The sequence below is a fragment of the Salvia splendens genome, chromosome 1 (assembly GCF_004379255.2).
Source record: "Salvia splendens isolate huo1 chromosome 1, SspV2, whole genome shotgun sequence".
Lineage (NCBI taxonomy): Eukaryota > Viridiplantae > Streptophyta > Magnoliopsida > Lamiales > Lamiaceae > Salvia > Salvia splendens.
In genome coordinates this window covers 24,930,534-24,955,451 of record NC_056032.1, presented here as the reverse complement: position 1 = coordinate 24,955,451, position 24,918 = coordinate 24,930,534, and the positions used below count along the sequence as shown (strand labels likewise).

Below are 24,918 nucleotides of genomic sequence, written 5' to 3'. Positions count from 1 at the left end.
ATCTCGCTTTCGTAGTTTAATTTACTTGCATTTTCCTTACGTTGGATCTTGCTGCTTTTGAATTTCACTGCTTTGAAGTATTTTGTTGAAGATCCGAACAATGTCTAATGCTATGAAGTTGATTTCTGTTCAGTTTGTCGAGCTGCTTCCTTTCTTTTCTGCCTAGTTAGTTAAATCTAGAGGTTCTGGTCGTTTTGAGTATCGAATCGTGTGTTTCCAGTCAGTACTTTATTTCTTCGAGTTAGCATGATCTGTTTACTGTTATTTCATAGAGGTTTGTTTCATGCAAGGTGCAGTTTTGTGTTTCTTGTCTTTTTCCATGCTGATCAGTAGGCGGGATTTCAGTTTCGATGTTTGATTTTCGATTTGGAATTTTTTATTTTAGATCTGTGTTCGTGAGTTATTAATCTGCGTTTTTATGATGCTGAATCTGGTTTGTTTACTGATTTTAGTTTGTGGTTGTTGAAGAAGATGATGTCCATATCCAAGTTTGGGATCACTTTGCTTTTTAGATGTTTTTTGCTTTTTGTCCTTCACCTTTAGTACACCCTGCAGATCTGTCAGCCTAGTCACCATAACTACCACTTATTCTCTGCTTTTATGTTTAGCCTTTTATAGTAACCTAGTACTTTCCGCATATTTTCTGTTACACCGCATCCACCATAATTCCACGTACACTACTACATGTCGACCACCATTCACCCTTCATAGTCAGTAGGACACCATCTTAATTTCCCGTCTAGGTAGAGACTCAACTCAAGCGTGGTAGCTAACCAACCTTTCCAAATATCACCGCGGTAGTTTAAACGCACCATCTCTGTGGGATTCGACCCCTACCTTCACTATACTACCCAGTAGAAGAGGGTTGAGGATTCTTTGAAACCAGGGTCTAGGCTTAGTTAGGATCTCTATCCTGACCAGTAGGATATATCCTTGCTTGAACGACACCTACACACCCCTGTTGTCTTTCAGTCACCCTACAGGCTTATATTTGGCAAGATGTTCTACCTCCCTGTCGGATTTGTACATAAAGCTTACTGGGCAGTTAAGGAGATGAATATGAAGCCCCAGGCCTGTGAGGAGGAGAGAAAACTGCAACTGCAAGAGCTGGAAGAACTTAGACTTGAGTCGTATGACGCCGCGATGTGGTACAAGGAGAAAACCAAATTATGGCATGACAAAAACCTCTGTGTCAAGGCACTGCAAGTTGGTCAGAAAGTGTTTTTATTCCAGTCAAAGCTCAAACTGATGCCCGGGAAGCTAAAGTCCAAGTGGATAGAACCTTACACAATCGTTGGTGTCCGAGCGAATCGAGCCGTGGAAATTCAGGGAAGCACCCCTAACTCTATCCCATTTCTTGTTAACGGTCACATAGTCAAGGTGTTTAGAGATAGTTCAGAGATGTGCGTGGTGGAAGAAATTCCGCTACGCATACTCTCCACTATTGCCTTACAAGTCAAGTTGCTAGGTATTCTTCGGTAATTGCTGAGTCAGGTAGATAGGAATATAATTTTGAAAATCTTTAAACTGATCCAGTTGAAAATCTTTAAACTGATCCAGTACACTCCCAAGAATATCTATGCGAATTTTGTAAATAATGTGAATATGTTTTTTTTATATAACTAAAAATCCAAACAAAGAAAAAAATTGAATTTTCCAAAAATAGATTTGAAACATTGAGCACACTTGGGCAAGCAGTTTTGAAATTTAAAATATTTTGGATTCGCATCCCCTTGGCCAGGTTGCTCAGATGTCTTGTTTTTTAGTTAATTTTCCTAAGTGTGGTTATGTGAGAATATATGTCGAATTTCAGTAAAAAAGATGAGGATTAATTTTCAGTTGAAAATTGCCGGGAAGTTTTCAAAAATTTAAAATTCAAAATTTAAAAATATAGGGAGGCGTACGGTTTCTGATTGCTTGCATCAGCATGCAACTGTCCCTCTCCCTTCTTTTCCTTTTGTTTTTATTTCCTTATTTTCTCTCATAACAGACACAAGAAATTTTCGAAACCCTCAACTCACCATTCCAAATTTCTGTTGTGACAGTTTCCGGTGAAACTTCCATCAACCACTACCAATTTATGATCCAACCACTATAGAGAACCAACCACCACCACATAAGGCCCGATAGAAGAATTCCCAACCGGTCAAGTCCACGGCCGTCGAGTCGTCATCAAAACCGCCGCAGAAAAATCTGCCGGCGAAGAAGCCACCGCCCGTTCCTCAGACAGAGGCGGTGGCGACTTCACCATCGCAAGAGGTGAGTCCTATCCCAACAGGAGAGCAACCAGATTCAAGGCCGATGTTCCGTCTACAACTTCAGTACTTCGTGACGCTCCGCATCCTTCTTTCCAACCGCCGACCGACGACACTGATCCAGAACAACTGATGAAAGAGTTCATGAAGAAACTCGGGAAAGGGGAAAAGGCAAGCTATTTTTTCACTCGTATCGCAGAAGAACTCAAGAAGGGGAAGGCTGCTTCAAGTCTAGCCCCGATCAAAGTCCCTCCCCGACCTGCAACCCTAACAGAGACTTCGACATGCAACGCCATCTCAGCCCAAAAAGAAACCCCCAAATCTCCTTCCGAAACCCTAATCTTGGAATCCACCCCTATAGTACCGTCCACCCAACCTTAACCCTAGATTATCACGCCTACAGTTCCACCCACTAATTCGGGGGAAGAAAGAGTAGATACAAGGGACGGGGATGGTTATGAAGAGGAATAGGATACTGTAGCGGCGGAGGGGTATAATGGAGTAGAAGGAACGGAGAATGAGGATGAGAAGGATAGTGGGATGGAAGGAACGGGAAATGTTGACGATAAAAGAGGCGCTAACGAGGGCGAAGGTAGACAAGTGGATGAAGGAGTTAGTGACAAGGATGTTGAGGGTAGCGGTGTTAAGACTAGAAAGGGTGATGATGAGACTGCTGAGGATGGTGAGGAGAAAGAGTGTGTCGAGGGAGAAATCCATGAGGAAGTTATTGCTGAGGAAGAGGAGATCGACGATGGTGACAATGATATGGCAGAGAAAGTTTTCGATATGGAACTAGACGGCCCCGAAGTTTCTGAGGGGTTAAAATAAATCGCAGTACTGGAGGATGGGCCAGAGTCAGAGGACACGCCGACCACTGAGAGGACAAAAAGAAGGAAGGTCCGATGAAGTAAGATACTGGAAGGGACACGGACGTCTACAAGGGCTAGGCGATTGAAGATAGTGGACTCGGAGGGCGAGGAAGAGGCAGGGGATGATGTCCCCAAGGCCTAGGAGATTCCACAGAAAGCTAAGGAGATCTCTCCTGAGGTCGTGGAGAAGCGCTATGCAGCAGAGCGGAAACGCAAGGGGAAGCAGGAGGCTAAACCCCTGAAGAAGAAACATAGGCAGGCCTCCTCGGCCCTGGTGATTAAGGAAGCCTCCCTAGAACCAATCTGTGTACCATTTGCCCAGCCTACCGAGGAGGCTGACGATGATGATGAAGAGAACGAGGAAGCAGAGAACCAACAAGAGGAGGAGCCGTTGTATGAGTTCAAGGAGGTGTTAGTGACGCGGAGGCTACAGGAAGCCATGGTCCACTTTGAGGACCCGAAAATGGCGTTGATCTGTGAAGGGCGTGCTTCGAAAGGGAACTCGTGAAAGTAGTAAAGATGTACGATCCCCCATCCCTTCAAGAGATAGAGGCGGAGGAAGAGTTCTTAAAATACATCCGCGCCGAGTGGCTGCTAGATCACTGCACGACAGAGGTGCCAATTGCCTTGGCCAAGGAATTCTTCACATCGTTCAAGTTCAAGTCCACCATGGACCCTGATGCCGACTCTATCAGTTTCCACCTTTTAATGAATATATGGTAATGATCATTCGGGAGTGGTCAACATTCACAAACCCTAGTTTGTCTATCATACATTCACACATACATATTCATGCTTCCAACTCATATTCATGCTTGAAAACGTGATTACAACCATGCTTTCATAGTCACACATAACATTCACCAATGATTCAACCACACACTTACACACACACAAACATATACGCACACACATAAACATTTTTGTGCAACCATCCTTCCCAACCAAATAATTCTTAGATTTACGATTCTCCACTCACTATATGCATGAGGGGTTCAAAAATTATGGATTTAATGGGAAGAATGAGAGGGATGAATCAAAGTATACCTTTCCCTTGAAAAACAATTGGTAGGAATGACGAATGATGCGATTCTTCGATGAATCTTGAGTTTCCAACTCCAAAACGAAGTAAGAACAAGGAATTGGTGAATGATTTGTTGAGAGGGAGAAGAGAGGGAGGGAGGCGTGTGGGAGAGGAGAGGGAGAGAAGGAGGCGTGAAAATGAGGGGTTAGGGTTAGGGTTTTTTTCAATTTATAGGATAGGATTAATCCCACAATTAAATAAAACAATTAAAATTGTGGGAGAATAAAATAGAAGTCAATGAATAAATCCCACAATTTAAATGAAAATAGGCGTGTAGTGTGGGGGAAAGGGTTTTCGAAATTATGCTATTTAATTAGCATAGAAATTGATCTAGTATTTACTTGGAGAGAAATATACTCACAAATTAGGTAAAAAGATATTGAGCATCTCATAAATAAGGTAACAAAATAATCCAAGAATTCTCCAAGTAGGAAAAAGGGGAGGGGGTAAAATAGAGAGTAGTCAAAGGAAATATTTAAATCCTCCAATTAAGTGGGAATAAGATTTAAATTTGGTAATTTCTTGTGGGAAAGACTCTCATAATATAGGTAACAATTAATTTAATCCCACAAGGAAAATGAAAGGCATATGGGGTTAAAATTATGTGGTCTTAAAGGTGGAAAGAGTCAAATCCTAATTAAAGTAGGATGTGGAGAGATTTAATTGGATTTTAATTCAAGCAAGGAAATAAACAAAATACCAATTAAATCTGCAAAATAATTCCTTCTCATAAACAATAGGAGATTTTTGAAAATCCCAAGGAATGGGGCAAGGGTCGAAAATTGTGTAGAATAAATTAGGGGTATTTTGGTTTTGGATTTAATTTGGATAAATATCCTAAAACAATTAATTAAATCCAAGAAAGAAAATACTATTTCTAATAAGTAAGAGGGCTGAAAATTCCAAAAATGGCTAGAACAAATATGCATGATCCTATTTAATTTAATCCACACATTGGAACATAATTCACCCTTATTCCACATATCTCACAACAACTTATTTCACATAACTAACTCAATTACCTAGAACAAAAAAATTTCATAAAAGAAATTCTCATTAAACATCCACATTAATGAAAACAAAAGTCGCAAATTTTTCGGGGTGCTACAGTTTACTCGTAGATTTCATCATCGACGAAGCATGTCAAGGGGCTTTCCAACTTTTGAAAGACAAGCTTGTATCAGCTCCAATCATCAGAGCTCCCGACTGGAATCACCCCTTCGAGGTGATGTGCGACGCAAGTGATTTCGCAGTTGGAGCAGAGTTAGGTCAAAGGATTGATGGGAAGGGTTATGTAATTTTCTATGCCTCGAAGACTCTCAACAAGGCCCAGAAGAAATACGACACTACAAAGAAAGAAATGCTAGCTGTTGTTTATTCATTCGAGAAGTTGCGACAATATCTGTTAGGGTCGAGGGTAATTGAGGTCACAGATCATGCAGCTATCAAATACATGTTAGCTAAGAAGGAGTCTAAATCGAGATTAATCCGCTGGGTCTTGTTACTTCAAGAGTTCGATTGGGAGGTTAGAGACAAGAAAGGCATTGAGAACAAGGTGGCTGATCACCTAAGCAGATAATGAAGAAGATATACCAGACACTTTCCCAGAGGAACATCTATACTATGTGATGGAATCTCTTAGACCTATCAGTTGGGCGGCAGTGTTAGCTTTAACCGGCCCAGGAGATTCAGACAAAGGAAAGAATAAGCTGAACGCAGAACCTTGGTTTGCGGACCTGAAAAATTACTTGGTCATGGGGGAGTTGCCTAGTACTCCTGAAATTTCCCGGGCCCAAAGAAAGAAACTGAAGAGTGAAGTTAGTTATTATTTTTGGGATGACCCTTACCTCTGGAGGATGGGTTAAGATCAGGTAATTAGGAGATGCCCTGTGTGTGAGCAGAAGGATGTCCTGAATCATTGTCATGCACTGGCATGTGGTGGTTACTTTGGACCATGAAAGACAGCTCGGAAAGTTTTAGATAGCGGGTTTTACTGGCCCATGTTGAATAAAGATGCTTTTGAATTATGCCAAAGTTGCTCTAGATGCCAACAGACCGGGGGAATTTCTATGAGGAATGAAATACCGCAGGTTCCTATAATTGTCTGTGAGATTTTCGATGTTTAGGGGATGGACTTCATAGGTCCTTTCCCATCGTCATATGGGAACACTTATATACTGCTTGCGGTGGACTATGTGTCGAAATAGATAGAGGCCAAAGCTACAAGCTCGTGTGAGTCAAAAGAAGTTGCAAAATTTATGAAGTCCAATATACTCAACCAGTATGGTGTGCCCCGAGCTATTATTTCTGATCAGGGAACCCATTTCTACAATAGGACCATTGAAGCGTTGATGAAAAAGTATGGGGTCCACCATAGGCTATCTACGCCTTACCACCACCAATCAAATGGTCAGGCAGAAGTATCAAACAGGGGAATCGAGGCTAATCTGGAGAAAACAGTGAACCCATCAAGGAAGGATTGGAAGAAATGGCTCGATGATGCTTTATGGGCTTATCGAACGGCATTATAAACTCCCATTGGAATGTCACTGATAAGTCGTATTCTAGGCCTTGGTTACTGGTCAGTATGATGTGCAAAATTGATTATATCTGCAAAACAGTTGCTCAAAGTGTGCAGGTTAAGTGTTCTAGCCAGTAGGGAAGTTTTGGAATGTTCAGGAGAAAAAAGGGCGCCAGCATGATCTCATACTGATCAGTATTCATCCTGAAACGGCCTGAGATGGAGAAGACGGATAGCTGGGACGGATTACCCATAATTGAGGGCAAAGAAGTCATCTCACCGCAAGGTTTTACCCTAAAATCAAGGGTAAGCCTCCCTATAAAAGGAAGCCACTTGGAGAGAGAAAGGAGAGACATTCACTCATTCACCACCATCTTTATGTAGAGAGTTCTCTCGGTAATACCAGTCTTTCAGCCGTGTCCCGCTTCTTGCCTCGCCGCAGCCATGATCACCTAACGCCCAGATGTTCTCGGAGTTCCAGTCATCCTTATTCCAGGCACCAAGATCATAGTTTAGGAGTTCCATCGCCCGGAGTGGCAAAACACTTTTATCTCGCTTTCGTAGTTTAATTTACTTGCATTTTCCTTACGTTGGATCTTGTTGCTTTTGAATTTCACTGCTTTGAAGTATTTTGTTGAAGATCCGAATAATGTCGAATGCTATGAAGTTGATTTCTGTTCAGTTTGTCGAGCTGCTTCCTTTCTTTTCTGCCTAGTTAGTTAAATTTAGAGGTTCTGGTCGTTTTGAGTATCGAATCGTGTGTTTCCAGTCAGTAGTTTATTTCTTCGAGTTAGCATGATCTGTTTACTGTTATTTCATAGAGGTTTGTTTCATGCAAGGTGCAGTTTTGTGTTTCTTGTCTTTTTCCATGCTGATCAGTAGGCGGGATTTCAGTTTCGATGTTTGATTTTCGATTTGGAATTTTTGATTTTAGATCTGTGTTCGTGAGTTATTAATCTGCGTTTTTATGATGCTGAATCTGGTTTGTTTATTGATTTTAGTTTGTGACCACTTTGCTTTTTAGATGCTTTTTGCTTTTTGTCCTTCACCTTTAGTACACCCTGCAGATCTGTCAGCCTAGTCACCACAACTACCACTTATTCTCTGCTTTTCTGTTTAGCCTTTTATAGTAACCTAGTACTTTCTGCATATTTTCTGTTACACCGCATCCACCATAATTCCCCATACACTACTACATGTCGACCACCATTCACCCTTCCTAGTCAGTAGGACACCATCTTAATTTCCCGTCTAGGTAGAGACTCAACTCAAGCGTGGTAGCTAACCAACCTTTCCAAATATCACCGCGGTAGTTTAAACGCACCATCTCTATGGGATTCGACCCCTACCTTCACTATACTACCCAGTAGAAGAGGGTTGAGGATTCTTTGAAACTGGGTCTAGGCTTAGTTAGGATCTCTATCTTGACCAGTAGGTTATATCCTTGCTTGAACGACACCTACACACCCCTGTTGTCTTTCAAATGGCGTCGTTGCCGGGGATGGATGGCGTTTTTGAGTTGCTATTGTGTGTGATACTTTGGTGTATATATTGTGTATAATTTTACTTTTACTTTTCATTTCAGTTTATGAGCAGTAGCTCGCCTCCTGATCAGTGGAGGCCGAAAATACTCAAGCGAGGAACTATACTCGTAACCACTCGTTCTGGCCTGTCGACCACCTTGTCTGACCTAGGCACGAGTAGTGACGAAGAGAAGGGCACTATAGAGGGACCAATACCAGAAGAGAAACCACTGTTGGAAGGCATCCCAAGGGAAATGGCCAACCAGGGAGATGAAGACCCGGAGATCGGGACGCTGAACGCACATACTGAAGGAGAGCCCCCGCAAGCCATAGTCGTTACTCCAGGGCAAACCGCCTGCGATGTGAAGCCTCATGTGACCGCGATCCTACCTACATACTGTGGGAAGAGCTATGAAGGGCCGTATGAGTTTCTTCATGAGTTTTGTAAAATTTGTAGGGCGCAGAGGAGACCAGCAGGAGCGACTGAGGATGATAATAGGCTGAAGGCTTTGCCATTTGTGCTCAAGGGAGAAGCTAACACCTGGTTCATGCGCCTGCCCCCCAACTCTATTGAGACTTGGGCCGATTTCAAGTCAGCATTCCTGGGCGAGTTTTTTCCGTCATCCAAGACAAGCGCGCTGAAGAGGGAAATAACTAATGTGAAGCAAGGGTATGATGAACCCTTGAGTGATTATTGGGCAAGATACATGGGTCTTTTGGAATCATGTCCCAACCATCGCATGGCGGACATTGAAGTACATCATACTTTCTACGAAGGTATGAACGCGGTAACCAAGAACCTGGCAAATTCATCGTCAGGAGGAAGCTTCACGCAATTACGGGTCAGCGAAGCGAAGAGAGTCCTAAGGAAGCTACTGAATGCAAAGAAAGAGTATGACTATTCAAGGGAAGGATACAACCGAGAGCGGGCTGCTGTTGCCTCGTTTACTGATCAGGAAAATAAGCTGGAGCAGAAAATGGATGAGCTGAAGAAGTCACTTCTGAGTGCGATCGAGAAGAGCACTCCACCACCTCCCCCAGCTGGGAATTACAAGTGTGCAGAGCAGGGAAATCAAGGACCGAACTATGATCAGCCTAATGACTTCGGGAATATGGAGCAAGTTAATGCTGCGGGGTACTTCAATTCTAGTGGGCATTGGATTCAAGGTAGACAACGGGATGCACCATGGAGGGATCATCCAAACTTCCGATGGGGTGACGGAAGCCAAAATCAGAACCAAGGTCAGAACCAGTATAACCCCCATCCGAACCAAAACCCTAACCGTGGACCAGTAAACCCAGACTACCAGCCCAACTGGTCAGGAAGAAACCAACAATCCCAAAACCAAAACCCACAAACCCAGAACCCGAACCCTGTCTATGTGCCTCCCACCAGAGAAACTTCTAAAATTTCCAAAATCAGCCGAACCCAGGACCCCAACACCATCAGAACCAAAATCAATTCCAAGGCCAGCACCAGAATCAATATCCTCAAGATCAGTACACCCCTCCTGCCCAGTATAACCAATACCTGCCTAATCAAGGCCAGCAAAACTCCCAGAACTATCAACACCAAGGGCCGAGTCATTTCCAAAATTCGAACAGGCAAAGGAGATTCGTTGAGGTCATGATGGGTGAAATGCTAGCGTCACAACAGAGCATCAAAGGAGAATTGCAATCCCATAATGAGGTCGTGCAGGGGATGCAAAATGCCCAGAAGGAACATAAGGCGAACATGGATATGATGAATAGGCAGTTAGCTCAACTGGCCAGTTCGGTGGGTGATTTGAAGGGAAATGCGGGGAAACTACCATCTACAATCCAAATGCCCGAAAAGGCAAATGTGAGTAAGGTTACGTTGAGGTCAGGAACTACTTATGACGCGCCTCAACCGAAATGACCTAGTGGAGGATCCAATGGAACGAAGATAGGAGGCGATACCATTTCAGCGGAAGAATTAGGGAGACCTATGCCTCGGATGCAGGATCCATTCTTCTTGGATGATACACCAAGTGTAAGAGGTAAACCCGACACCCTACTGACCAGGAAGGGACCTCCTCAAGAGGAAGAGCCCAGAAAGGAGGCCCAGACCCAGGAACTACCCAAGAAAGACTCCAAGAAGGTTGCTGAGGGACCAGGAGAGGAGAAAAAAGGGGAGAAACCTTTCCCATTCCGATTTGTTACAAAGAGGAAGAAAGAGAACCCGGTTGACTACTTGTCAATTTTTGGGAAGTTGGATGTCACCATACCATTCCTCCAAGCCGTGAAGCTACCCCCTCTCGGGAAATTCATAAAGGACTTCCTAGTCGGGAGAGCCCAGAAGGATGGCAAGATTATGGTGGAAGGGATAGCGTCAGCAATAGTGCAAGAGAAGTTACCACCCAAGAGAGCCGACCCAGGTATGTTCACCCTACCCATAACTGTAAGTGATGTGAAGGTTGAACATGCAATGTGTGATTTGGGGGCATCTATAAATGTCATGCCATTGTCTATCTATAACCGGTTGAAAGGAGTGAGGCTGTCAAATACTAGGGTGTTGATCCAAATGTGTTGGTAAGAGTGCATGATTTTACATACCATGCTGATTTTTATGTGATCAAAATGAGTGAGCATGAAGCGAGGGAGTCTAGTGGAGTCTTGTTAGGAAGACCTTTTCTGAGAACGGCCAAGACAATAGTGGATATGGCTGAGGGGACTATTTGCATTGATTTTCATGGGGAGAAGTTTACCTTCGATATAAATGATGCCATGAAGAAACCCATCGATTCTGAAAATCTATGCTATGTTGATGTGATTGACCCCCTAGTCCAAGATTTTCTTGAGACCGAACTACTGCAGGAGAAACTCCAGGCTTTAGATGTTTATGAATAGGCTGACATGGAAGCTGCTGCATGGTGTGATCTGATCAGTAGCCAAGGGTTGACTGATGAAGAAATAGAAGTAGCGATCAAGGAATTCTGTCAGAAATCGGAGTTCATTGGAGCCGCAGGGGCTCAGCTACCAGTCAGTATAGAAGAACCATCAGAGGGAGATTTAGAAAAAGAAGGAGAGACTGAGAAAAACCCTCTACCCGAAGACACACTTCCACCCCAAGTTGAGCTGAAGAAGTTGCCACCGAATTTGAAGTATGCCTTCCTTGGAGAGGAGAACTCATATCCAGTGATCATCAGTAGCAGCCTTACGAAGGAACAAGAGGCCAGGCTACTGACCGTGCTGAGCAAGAACAAGAAGGCGATTGGATGGAGTCTTACAGATTTAGTTGGAATTAGCCCCGACGTCTGCATGCATCACATTAGGTTGGAGGAAGGAGCGAAGGCACATCGAGATGCTCAAAGGAAGGTAAACCCTAACATGCGAGAAGAGATATTGAAGGAAATCTTGAAGTTGTTGTCGCTAGGGATTATCTATTCAGTACCGGATAGTGAGTGGGTCAGCCCGATCCACATGGTCCCAAAGAAGTCGGGCATCCAGGTAGTTCAGAATGAGAGGAATGAGCTGATCCCAACGAGGCTAGTCACGGGTTGGCGAATGTGCATCGATTACCGTAAGCTGAACAATGCGACCAGGAAGGACCATTTTCCCCTGCCGTTCATCGACCAAATGTTGGAGAGATTAGCTGGGAAGAAGTTTTTCTGCTTTCTAGATGGGTACAGCGGGTATTTCCAAATTTACGTAGATCCTGAGGACCAGGACAAGACCACTTTCACTTGCCCGTTTGGAACCTATGCATACCGTCGCATGCCTTTCGGCCTATGCAACGCTCCAGGTACGTTTCAACGATGTATGATGAGCATATTTTCCGATTTGATTGAGGATTGCATAGAGATATTCATGGATGACTTCACGGTTTACGGAGACTCATTCGACTCTTGCCTTCACCATTTGGATATAGTTTTGGAAAGGTGTCAAGCAAAGAGTTTGGTTTTGAACTTTGAGAAGTGCCATTTTATGGTCACCGAAGGGATAGTTTTAGGACACGTGGTCTCAGAAAGAGGTATCCAAGTGGATCGAGCCAAGGTAGATGTTATATCCAAATTACCATTCCCTACTGATCAGAAGGGAATAAGGGGTTTTCTGGGGCACGCCGGATTTTATCGAAGATTCATCATGGATTTCTCCAAGATCACCCAGCCCCTTACCAGATTACTTCAGAATGACGTGGAGTTCAGTTTTGATGAGCAATGCAAGGCTGCTTTCAACCTTCTCAAGGGAAAGCTGATATCCGCACCTATCATAAGGGCTCCTGACTGGAACCATCCTTTCGAAGTAATGTGCGACGCCAGCGATTTTGCGGTAGGAGCCGTGCTGGGTCAGAAGTTCGATGGGAAGAGGTACGTAATTTTTTATGCGTCCAAGACTTTGAATCAGGCCCAGCGGAATTACGATACCACTGAAAAAGAGATGCTGGCAGTGGTGTATTCTTTCGAGAAGTTCCGACCATATTTGCTGGGATCCAAAGTCATAGTGTATACTGACCATGTAGCGATTAAGTATCTGATTGCCAAGAAGGAATCCAAACCACGCTTGATCCGATGGGTACTCTTGTTACAAGAATTTGATTGGGAGGTGGAAGATAAGAGAGGAGTCGAGAACAAGGTGGCAGACCATTTGAGCAGAATAATGCAAGATGGAAACGGTGAAGAAGTGCATGACAAGTTTCCGGAGGAACATTTGTGTGAGGTGATTTTTGCGCCCAGAAAAATTGATTGGGAAGAAGTGTTCAAACTTACTGGTCAGAATGATACAGCAAAAGGGAAAGAGAAGGTAGGGCAAGAGCCATGGTATGCGGACCTGGCCAATTACCTAGTAACTGGAGAGCTTCCGGAAGTACCGAGTGTTACCAAAGCCCAAAGAATGAAGATCAAGAGTGAAGCAAAATACTACTTTTGGGACGACCCCTATCTGTGGAGAGTAGGGTCCGATCAAGTGATAAGGAGGTGCATTCCTGACTGGGAGCAGCGGGATGTTTTAACCCACTGCCATTCGTTAGCATGTGGAGGGCACTTCGGGTCCAAGAAGACGGCAAGGAAGATTCTGGATAGCGGCTTTTACTGGCCAACTCTCAACAAAGATGCGTACGAGTTCTGCAGGAGCTGTGAGCGTTGCCAACTGACCGGTGGAATATCTTCCCGGGATGAAATGCCGCAAGTACCTATAATAGTTTGCGAGCTATTCGACATATGGGGAATGGACTTCATGGGTCCGTTTCCTTCATCCTATGGGAATCTGTATATCCTAGTTGCTGTAGACTACGTCTCCAAATGGGTAGAAGCCAAGGCCACGAGCACGTGTGAAGCCAAGGAGGTGGCCAAGTTCTTAAAGAGTCATATCTTCAGCCGATTCGGTGTGCCCAGGGCGATCATATCCGATCAAGGTACGCACTTCTGTAATCGCACAATTGAAGCCTTAATGAAGAAATACGGAGTGCACCATAGACTATCCAGCCCTTACCATCCGCAAGCAAATGGTCAAGCGGAGATTTCTAACCGCGAGATAAAGAAAATTTTGGAGAAGACTGTGAACACTTCTAGAAAGGATTGAAGTGTAAGGTTAGAGGATGCCCTCTGGGCGTATCGAACAGCCTACAAAACCCCCATAGGCATGTCCCCTTACCGGATTGTTTTTGGGAAGATGTGCCACTTACCGGTTGGGATCGAGCATTGAGCATACTGGGCAGTACAGAAAGTGAATATGGATGCTACAGCCTGTGAAGAGGAAAGGAAGCTGCAACTGCAGGAGCTTGAGGAACTTAGATTGGAGTCATTCGACTCAGCCATGTGGTACAAAGAGCGAACTAAATTGTGGCATGATCGAAATCTGAGAACTAAGGAGCTCCATGTTGGCCAGAAAGTACTACTCTTCCAATCAAGATTGAAGCTTATGCCAGGGAAACTCAAGTCCAAATGGACAGGACCTTACATCATAACTGCACTCCGATCTAATGGGGCAGTGGAAATTTCAGGGAGTTTTTCTAACTCTGAACCTTTTATAGTAAATGGACATAGGTTGAAAATATTCAGGGATAATAGCGAGGTGGGTGTAGTGGATGAAATTCCACTACAACCACTTACATCGGTTTCATACTGATCAGTAAGATAGGAATTTGGAATTCCACGTGGCTAGTTCCTTTAGAGAATAATCTTTGCATATACTGGCCAAGTAGAATTCTAAATCGCATATTGTAAATATTGTAAATACGTAGTTAATCTTTGCATGCAAGATAATTTCTAAAAATCCAAAAATATTTTCGGGCCTTAATTTTAATTTGGAGTACACATTGACCAAGGGATTACTTATCTGGTGTTATTTCAAATTTTATTTAGGTGCCCGTTTGATTTAGTTTCTTTTTTTTAGGTAAGTATAGGGGAAATTATGGAGAGGACGATAATTTGAATTAAGGCTTGTGCAGCTTTTGCAGGGTGACAGCTGCTAGAGTGGCGCGTGAGCAGAAAGAAGGGACACGCTGACCAATCAGAGTCCAGCAATCTCAACCGCCTCCCTTCTGAAGCGTCACGACCGGCAACCCCTGATAGCCGGTTACAACCACCTGCAACTGCTCTCTCTCACCCAAATTAAACTCACTGTCCCAACACTTTTCCCTCACAAACCCTCATTTTCAAATTCGCTTTCAAGAATTCTCGTCCATCTCTCTCACGGAAACATCATTCTCAACCCCAACTCTCTCCAACTCTCTCCACCACTAAATCGCAGATTTCCGATCATGGGGAAGAAAGCGTTCGCCAAGAAAATCAAACCGCGCCGCCAAGAACCCCAGGAGCCACCACCACCAGCACCTTCCGCTCAGCCACCACCTATGATTTCCATGGATGCCATGATGGCATTTCTTCGTCAACAGGACCCTACTCGAGACTGGACGGCGGCATTGGTTGGTTTCGGTCAAATGGGGGGCGTAGGAACCGCACCCAGCGAAATTCCACCTGCACCGGTCAGTCACGCAGAAGTACAATCGGAGACCTCGGTACCAGATTCGGCGGAGCTCAACGCTGTCGCCGCCCATTACGACTCCGACCCTGAGGAGCGTAAGAAAAGGGCCAGCCAAGAAGAGACAACCCATGAGGGGAGTGGCAAAATGGAGAAGACGCCCGAGGAGGAGCCGGTGTCTCATGAGGTGGAAAGGGATGACATAGATCTGAACGAATAAGCCCAGAAGCGGTCGTTGATGACATATGAGGAGTTTGATTCCATCTTGAACCGAGTAGGCCAAGCAGCGGAAGCTACTGCCTCGAAAGCTGAGGGTCTAGACCTCGCTTCGAAGGCGGTAGGTATGAGCGAGGAAACAGGAACAGAGACAGCAGAACCAGAGGTAGAAGCATCCACCCTAGTGGCACCTCAGGTAGTAAAGCCGATTCCCATAAGACAGAAACTGGTAGTGAAGACAGACTCCAAGGCAGAGCCGGCCAAGCCGCAAAGGGTATCGCAGCGATGCCTGGGCAAATGGGCAGCTAGTAAGGCGAAGCCGAACACAGAGGCAGATCCCGTGGAGATCTCGAGTGAAGAAGAAAGGACCACTCCCACAAACCTGGGGAGGAGCCCTTACCTGTTACCGACCGAGAGGATACTGCAGTGGAAACCAGAGCGGTGTCTCCAACACTGAGTGGCCAAGGTGAAGAGGCTGACGGGATGGCTGAGGGTCTGGACCTCGCATCCAGGTCAGTAGGCCACAGGGAGACCGGTCCTACTACCCAGGATCCACTTTCAACACAAGCTGAGAGAGAACCCGAAGAAGACAAAGACAAAGTTGACAGAGAGGAAGTGAGATACCGTGAAGAGAGAAAACGAAAGGGAAAGCCCCTATGAAGAAGAAGCCCAGCAACAAGAAGTCACGTACAGTGAACACCGGCATAGTGATCACTGAGGCTGCTCAGAGGACCCCATCCAGCCGACGAGAGCAAAGTGATAGTGAGTATGAGATCAGTGAGGAATCTGAATCGGCCAGTGATACGTCCATGGAGGATGAGGAGTACAAGGAACAACAACTTCCAAACGATCATCGAGAGTTATTACATCCACCGGTAGAGAGACTCCGATATAAGCGCTGGACAGTGGACCTTACTGATGATCTGGTGGAGGAGATGAAGCTTTTCAACTCGAAGGAGCTACAGAAAGCTTTCGATAGTAAGGATGAAGGGAGTAAGCAGGTGAAGAGCGGAAAAGTACTTCACATTCCTTCTTTAGATGAGTTAGGTGCCCGCGAGCAGTTTCTATCTTATTTGCACGCGTTAGGATTCAAATGGTTGTTGGAGAATGGGGATCCGAGTGTCCCGGTTAGATTAGCGAAGGAGTTTTTCACGACCTTTAGGTTTAAGGTCACCACTTATCTAGATGAGGAATGTATCAGCTTTAGGCTGTTTGGCGGAGAGTTACGGATGAGCTTGATTGAGTGGACCGTGCGTCTAGGAATGTGCAGTTTAGAGGAGGCCATAGGGCCTGAGTGGAGAAGTAGGGAGCGGGGAATTCCCCGCAAACATGTGGAATTTGAGCCCCATGAAGCCTGGGAGGAACTTACTCACCCTGATGCAGGGCAATTCCAGTCCACTATTTCCCGCTCCATTCATTTCAACAACCCAATTCTGCGTCTTGTACAGGTTTACCTGGATTTCAATTTATTGGGGCAGTCGAACTCCCCTGTTAGGACATCGATGACGGAGTTATATCTTCTTTGGTGCGCCAAGCAGGGAAGGAAGTTGCATCTGGGTTTTTGGACCGCCTACCAATGCCATCTAATTGCCACCCACCCAGTGAGGAACCTCACTCTCTGCCATGTCTTGGGAGTGTTCGTCAGAAACAACATCATCATCACGGAGGCCGAAGACTTATCCGACCAGATCATGGTGGATCCTCCTGGTCTTTTTGATACACCTTTGTTCGTCCGAACGAACACCGTTTACATGAGGCAGGGCGCACCCCAATTCTACGCAATGGGAGAAGAAGCTATACCGACTGGGAGATCTGCAGCACATCCGGGAACACAAGATCAGGAGCAGAGACAGGAAAGGATGGAGAAAGCGATGGGAGAAGTGAAAGAAGAGAATCAGCAGTTGAAAGCGGAGGTGGTGCGATTGGCATCGGTAATGGAACGAATGTTGAAGGAGTCTGCAGGACAGACGAGGCAGAGTCAGAAGCAAGAAGCTTTGGAGACGATTGTTACCAGGCTAGGAGAGGAAAACCACAGGTTGATACCAGAAATGGCCAGGATGGCGTCCGTGATAGACGAGATATTGATGAAGTTAACACAACGAGGCCAAGAGGAAGCTGTTGAACCAAGTGGCCATGGAGGCCGAGCTAATGAACCACGAGTATTAGAGGAGGTATTAACCGAGACAAAAGAAGCAGAGCAGAAACTAGAGGCGGAACAAGAGGAAGGAGATGCCGAAGAGTCGGCCGAGCCTGAAGGAAAACAGTCCGAGAATGAGGAGGAGCAACCGCAAGAACCACCTGCACCACAACCTGCCCCGCGAAGAAGCAGGAGGAACAAGTGACCACCACCCCACCTGACCAGTTAGTTTTCTTTTTATTTTCAGTTTTTAGTTTTTCGTATTTTGATTGTATTTCGTTTTTTTTAGGTAGTATAATTTCTGTTTGTGCGCAAACCCCATTCATAACACTTAGCCTATTTTATAGTCTAAGTGTGAGAAGTTAAGGGTTTGTTTTTTTTTGGCGCATGTGTTTGTGTTTTCTGTTTTCTTTTTCGTAAGCATGTTGGCTCACACTTAGCCCATTGCATGGCCTAAGTGTGAGGAGTTTTGTATATATGTGTTTTGTAATTGTTGGATTCTGCTTAGGTTTTAAACTCTCCCACTTAGCCTACTTTATAGTCTAAGTGTGAGAAGTTTTTAGTTTTCAGCATGTTGCTTTTGTCTGTTTGTCTATGTGTCCATCATACTGGCCATTACCTTTTCCACTTCACAGCCCTATCTGAGGGCAGACACTTGTGAAGTGGGAGGGGGAACGCAATGACCAGTATGATGAATGTGTATATGTGTGGTCTGTGTTTGTGCTTGTGTTAGTGTCCTGTTAGGTATGTTTTTTTTTTGTGTGATGATTGGGCTTAAAACTCAACTGTCTTGAGCTGACGGTGAGGGGAATTGAGGGAAATAAGACATGCTGGAAAACAGAAACCACCCCCCTTAGTACCTCCTAGCCAGGATAGATGATGCGAGTATGAAAGAAAAGCCCATACTTAGAGCCAAACACGAAAGCCCTCTTAAAATGTGAGTTATAAGCTTTAAGTGGAACCACTTTTCACATGTTTAGAAAAGAAAAGAGCGGCTGCCACAAATTGCCTAGGGTGAAGTGACTGCGTGTAGCAACACTGAAGGCAGTAGGAACCCCCCCCCCCCTTAAAAAAAAAACCCCCACCTTTAGAACCTCTTTTCTAACTCTTTATACCTAGATAAATACCTCTAGCCACTGGGACTGTGTGTGTGCAAGGCATGAAGCGAATGAAGCTTACTGGCCAGAAAGGTGTATAAGAAGGCAGGAACAAGCTGGGCAAGAAAGTTTGGAAGAAAATCGGCCAGGGAGTCATCCCAGGCCCAAAAAGAAGGTATAAGGGTGGCGAAGCCACGGGAGAAAAAGAAAAAAAAAAGAAAAGAGAAGAAGAAAGAATATAAAAAAAAAAACTCGGCCACAAGAAAATTGAAGAAGGAATAAGGGTGGCGAAGCCACAAGAAGCTACTGACCAGTTGGAGATCATAGCCAGAAGCACCAGCCAAGAAAAGCAATTAACCAGAGGCCCAAATGCACACTGTTCCCCCAAATCAATATAAAATAGATGTTTTTTTTTAACTTTAGAACTTTAGGAAGATCCACCCAAAACACTACAAACCAATAGCCCCGTTACAAGCCTTTAAGCCCTTCAGTTGCTTCACATGAAATCTAAGTCCGAAGCAATTGTGGTTGAGCATAATGAGAGAATGCAGTCCTAACATTCTTGGTGAGGTACGAGTGACTGAGTGAACCTAGTGTTTGGCCGAGAGTGTGGGCGATCTTGACAAGCAGATATACTGACTAGGAGAGAAAGGGGGGACGGCGGAAGTTCAAGGCTGTCTAAGGCCGGATTGCACCTGATCCCGAGGGGAGGGATAGTTGAAAATATAGCCCAATCTTTGTGTTTAGTCTTTTTGTGTTTTCGGTTATGTGTTTGCTTTTCTGTGCTTGTTTTTGTGTTTTTGTTTTCTCTTTCCGTTGTAGCCTAGGGTCTAGTTTAGGATTGAGTCGGTCAGGGGAGTAACCAGGCTAGAATTCGACTTATTTCTTTTTGTTTGTTCTTCACGCTTGAGGACAAGCATTTGGTAAGTGTGAGTAGTTTGATAAGTCGTATTCTAAGCCTTGGTTACTGGTCAGTATGATGTGCAAAATTGATTATATCTGCAAAACAGTTGCTCAAAGTGTGCAGGTTAAGTGTTCTAGCCAGTAGGGAAGTTTCGGAATGTTCGGGTGAAAAAAGGGAGCCAGCATGATCTCATACTGATCAGTATTCGTGCTGAAACGGCTTGAGATGGAGAAGACGGATAGCTGGGACGGATTACCCATAATTGAGGGCAAAGAAGTCATCTCACCGCAAGGTTTTACCCTAAAACCAAGGGTAAGCCTCCCTATAAAAGGAAGCCACTTGGAGAGAGAAAGGAGAGACATTCACTCATTCACCACCATCTTTAGGTAGAGAGTTCTCTCGGTAATACCAGTCTTTCAGCCGTGTCCCGCTTCTTGCCTCACTGCAGCCATGATCACCTGACGCCCAGATGTTCTCGGAGTTCCAGTCATCCTTATTCCAGCCAGCAAGATCATAGTCTAAGTGTGAGAAGTTTTTAGTTTTCAGCATGTTGCTTTTGTCTGTTTGTCTATGTGTCCATCATACTGGCCATTACCTTTTCCACTTCACAGCCCTATCTGAGGGCAGACACTTGTGAAGTGGGAGGGGGAACGCAATGACCAGTATGATGAATGTGTATATGTGTGGTCTGTGTTTGTGCTTGTGTTAGTGTCCTGTTAGGTATGTTTTTTTTTGTGTGATGATTGGGCTTAAAACTCAACTGTCTTGAGCTGACGGTGAGGGGAATTGAGGGAAATAAGACATGCTGGAAAACAGAAACCACCCCCCTTAGTACCTCCTAGCCAGGATAAATGATGCGAGTATGAAAGAAAAGCCCATACTTAGAGCCAAACACGAAAGCCCTCTTAAAATGTGAGTTATAAGCTTTAAGTGGAACCACTTTCCACATGTTTAGAAAAGAAAAGAGCGGCTGCCACAAATTGCCTAGGGTGAAGTGACTGCGTGTAGCAACACTGAAGGCAGTAGGAACCCCCCCCCTTAAAAAAAAACCCCACCTTTAGAACCTCTTTTCTAACTCTTTATACCCAGATAAATACCTCTAGCCACTGGGACTGTGTGTGTGCAAGGCATGAAGCGAATGAAGCTTACTAGCCAGAAAGGTGTATAAGAAGGCAGGAACCAGCTGGGCAAGAAAGTTTGGAAGAAAATCGGCCAGGGAGTCATCCCAGGCCCAAAAAGAAGGTATAAGGGTGGCGAAGCCACGGGAGAAAAAGAAAAAAAAAGAAAAGAGAAGAAGAAAGAATATAAAAAAAAAAACTCGGCCACAAGAAAATTGAAGAAGGAATAAGGGTGGCGAAGCCACAAGAAGCTACTGACCAGTTGGAGATCATAGCCAGAAGCACCAGCCAAGAAAAGCAATTAACCAGAGGCCCAAATGCACACTGTTCCCCCAAATCAATATAAAATAGAAGTTTTTTTTTTAACTTTAGAACCTTAGGAACATCCACCCAAAACGCTACAAACCAATAGCCCCGTTACAAGCCTTTAAGCCCTTCAGTTGCTTCACGTGAAATCTAAGTCCGAAGCAATTGTGGTTGAGCATAATGAGAGAATGCAGTCCTAACATTCTTGGTGAGGTACGAGTGACTGAGTGAACCTAGTGTTTGGCCGAGAGTGTCGGCGATCTTGACAAGCAGATATACTGACTAGGAGAGAAAGGGGGGACGGCCGAAGTTCAAGGCTATCTAAGGCCGGATTGCACCTGATCCCGAGGGGAGGGATAGTTGAAAATATAGCCCAATCTTTGTGTTTAGTCTTTCTGTGTTTTCGGTTATGTGTTTGCTTTTCTGTGCTTGTTTTTGTGTTTTTGTTTTCTCTTTCCGTTGTAGCCTAGGGTCTAGTTTAGGATTGAGTCGGTCAGGGGAGTAACCAGGCTAGAATTCGACTTATTTCTTTTTGTTTGTTCTTCATGCTTGAGGACAAGCATTTGGTAAGTGTGAGCAGTTTGATAAGTCATATTCTAAGCCTTGGTTACTGGTCAGTATGATGTGCAAAATTGATTATATCTGCAAAACAGTTGCTCAAAGTGTGCAGGTTCAGTGTTCTAGCCAGTAGGGAAGTTTCGGAATGTTCAGGTGAAAAAAGGGCGCCAGCATGATCTCATACTGATCAGTATTCGTGCTGAAACGGCTTGAGATGGAGAAGACGGATAGCTGGGACGGATTACCCATAATTGAGGGCAAAGAAGTCATCTCACCGCAAGGTTTTACCCTAAAATCAAGGGTAAGCCTCCCTATAAAAGGAAGCCACTTGGAGAGAGAAAGGAGAGACATTCACTCATTCACCACCATCTTTAGGTAGAGAGTTCTCTCGGTAATACCAGTCTTTCAGCCGTGTCCCGCTTCTTGCCTCACTGCAGCCATGATCACCTGACGCCCAGATGTTCTCGGAGTTCCAGTCATCCTTATTCCAGCCAGCAAGATCATAGTTTAGGAGTTCCATCGCCCGGAGTGGCAAAACACTTTTATCTCGCTTTCGTAGTTTAATTTACTTGCATTTTCCTTATGTTGGATCTTGCTGCTTTTGAATTTCACTACTTTGAAGTATTTTGTTGAAGATCCGAACAATGTCTAATGCTATGAAGTTGATTTATGTTCAGTTTGTCGAGCTGCTTCCTTTCTTTTCTGCCTAGTTAGTTAAATCTAGAGGTTCTGGTCGTTTTGAGTATCGAATCGTGTGTTTCCAGTCAGTAGTTTATTTCTTCGAGTTAGCATGATCTGTTTACTGTTATTTCATAGAGGTTTGTTTCATGCAAGGTGCAGTTATGTGTTTCTTGTATTTTTCCATGCTGATCAGTAGGCGGGATTTCAGTTTCGATGTTTGATTTTCGATTTGGAATTTTTGATTTTAGATCTGTGTTCGTGAGTTATTAATCTGCGTTTTTATGATGCTGAATCTGGTTTGTTTACTGATTTTAGTTTGTGCTTGTTGAAGAAGATGATGTCCATATCCAAGTTTGGGATCACTTTGCTTTTTAGATGTTTTTTGCTTTTTTTCCTTCACCTTTAGTACACCCTGCAGATCTGTCAGCCTAGTCACCATAACTACCACTTATTCTCTGCTTTTATGTTTAGCCTTTTATAGTAATCTAGTACTTTCCGCATATTTTCTGTTACACCGCATCCACCATAATTCCACGTACACTACTACATGTCGACCACCATTCACCATTCCTAGTCAGTAGGACACCATCTTAATTTCCCGTCTAGGTAGAGACTCAACTCAAGCGTGGTAGCTAACCAACCTTTCCAAATATCACCGCGGTAGTTTAAACGCACCATCTCTGTGGGATTCGACCCCTACCTTCACTATACTACCCAGTAGAAGAGGGTTGAGGATTCTTTGAAACCAGGGTCTAGGCTTAGTTAGGATCTCTATCCTGACCAGTAGGATATATCCTTGCTTGAACGACACCTACACACCCCTGTTGTCTTTCAGTCACCCTACAGGCTTATATTTGGCAAGATGTTCTACCTCCCTGTCGGAGTTGTACATAAAGCTTACTGGGCAGTTAAGGAGATGAATATGAAGCCCCAGGCCTGTGAGGAGGAGAGAAAACTGCAACTGCAAGAGCTGGAAGAACTTAGACTTGAGTCGTATGACGCCGCGATGTGGTACAAGGAGAAAACCAAATTATGGCATGACAAAAACCTCTGTGTCAAGGCACTGCAAGTTGGTCAGAAAGTGTTTTTATTCTAGTCAAAGCTCAAACTGATGCCCGGGAAGCTAAAGTCCAAGTGGATAGAACCTTACACAATCGTTGGTGTCCGAGCGAATCGAGCCGTGGAAATTCAGGGAAGCACCCCTAACTCTATCCCATTTCTTGTTAACGGTCACATAGTCAAGGTGTTTAGAGATAGTTCAGAGATGTGCGTGGTGGAAGAAATTCCGCTACGCATACTCTCCACTATTGCCTTACAAGTCAAGTTGCTAGGTATTCTTCGGTAATTGCTGAGTCAGGTAGATAGGAATATAATTTTGAAAATCTTTAAACTGATCCAGTTGAAAATCTTTAAACTGATCCAGTACACTCCCAAGAATATCTATGCGAATTTTGTAAATAATGTGAATATGTTTTTTTTATATAACTAAAAATCCAAACAAAGAAAAAAATTGAATTTTCCAAAAATAGATTTGAAACATTGAGCACACTTGGGCAAGCAGTTTTGAAATTTAAAATATTTTGGATTCGCATCCCCTTGGCCAGGTTGCTCAGATGTCTTGTTTTTTAGTTAATTTTCCTAAGTGTGGTTATGTGAGAATATATGTCGAATTTCAGTAAAAAAGATGAGGATTAATTTTCAGTTGAAAATTGCGGGAAGTTTTCAAAAATTTAAAATTCAAAATTTAAAAATATAGGGAGGCGTACGGTTTCTGATTGCTTGCATCAGCATGCAACTATCCCTCTCCCTTCTTTTCCTTTTGTTTTTATTTCCTTATTTTCTCTCATAACAGACACAAGAAATTTTCGAAACCCTCAACTCACCATTCCAAATTTCTGTTGTGACAGTTTCCGGTGAAACTTCCATCAACCACTACCAATTTATGATCCAACCACTATAGAGAACCAACCACCACCACATAAGGCCCGATAGAAGAATTCCCAACCGGTCAAGTCCACGGCCGTCGAGTCGTCATCAAAACCGCCGCAGAAAAATCTGTCGGCGAAGAAGCCACCGCCCGTTCCTCAGACAGAGGCGGTGGCGACTTCACCATCGCAAGAGGTGAGTCCTATCCCAACAGCAGAGCAACCAGATTCAAGGCCGATGTTCCGTGTACAACTTCAGTACTTCGTGATGCTCCGCATCCTTCTTTCCAACCGCCGACCGACGACACTGATCCAGAACAACTGATGAAAGAGTTCATGAAGAAACTCGGGAAAGGGGAAAAGGCAAGCTATTTTTTCACTCGTATCGCAGAAGAACTCAAGAAGGGGGAGGCTGCTTCAAGTCTAGCCCCGATCAAAGTCCCTCCCCGACCTGCAACCCTAACAGAGACTTCGACATGCAACGCCATCTCAGCCCAAAAAGAAACCCCCAAATCTCCTTCCGAAACCCTAATCTTGGAATCCACCCCTATAGTACCGTCCACCCAACCTTAACCCTAGATTATCACGCCTACAGTTCCACCCACTAATTCGGGGGAAGAAAGAGTAGATACAAGGGACGGGGATGGTTATGAAGAGGAATAGGATACTGTAGCGGCAGAGGGGTATAATGGAGTAGAAGGAACGGAGAATGAGGATGAGAAGGATAGTGGGATGGAAGGAACGGGAAATGTTGACGATAAAAGAGGCGCTAACGAGGGCGA

At 44.4% G+C, this 24,918-nt stretch overlaps 1 protein-coding gene across 1 annotated transcript; it reads left to right on the top strand.

Moving 5' to 3' along the window:
• Window positions 1-999: 999 nt before the first annotated feature.
• LOC121757982 lies at window positions 1,000-1,482 on the top strand. The gene has a single exon (XM_042153455.1). It carries the CDS (start codon window positions 1,000-1,002, stop codon window positions 1,480-1,482), a length of 483 nt encoding a protein of 160 aa, XP_042009389.1.
• The last annotated feature ends 23,436 nt before the right edge of the window (window positions 1,483-24,918 follow it).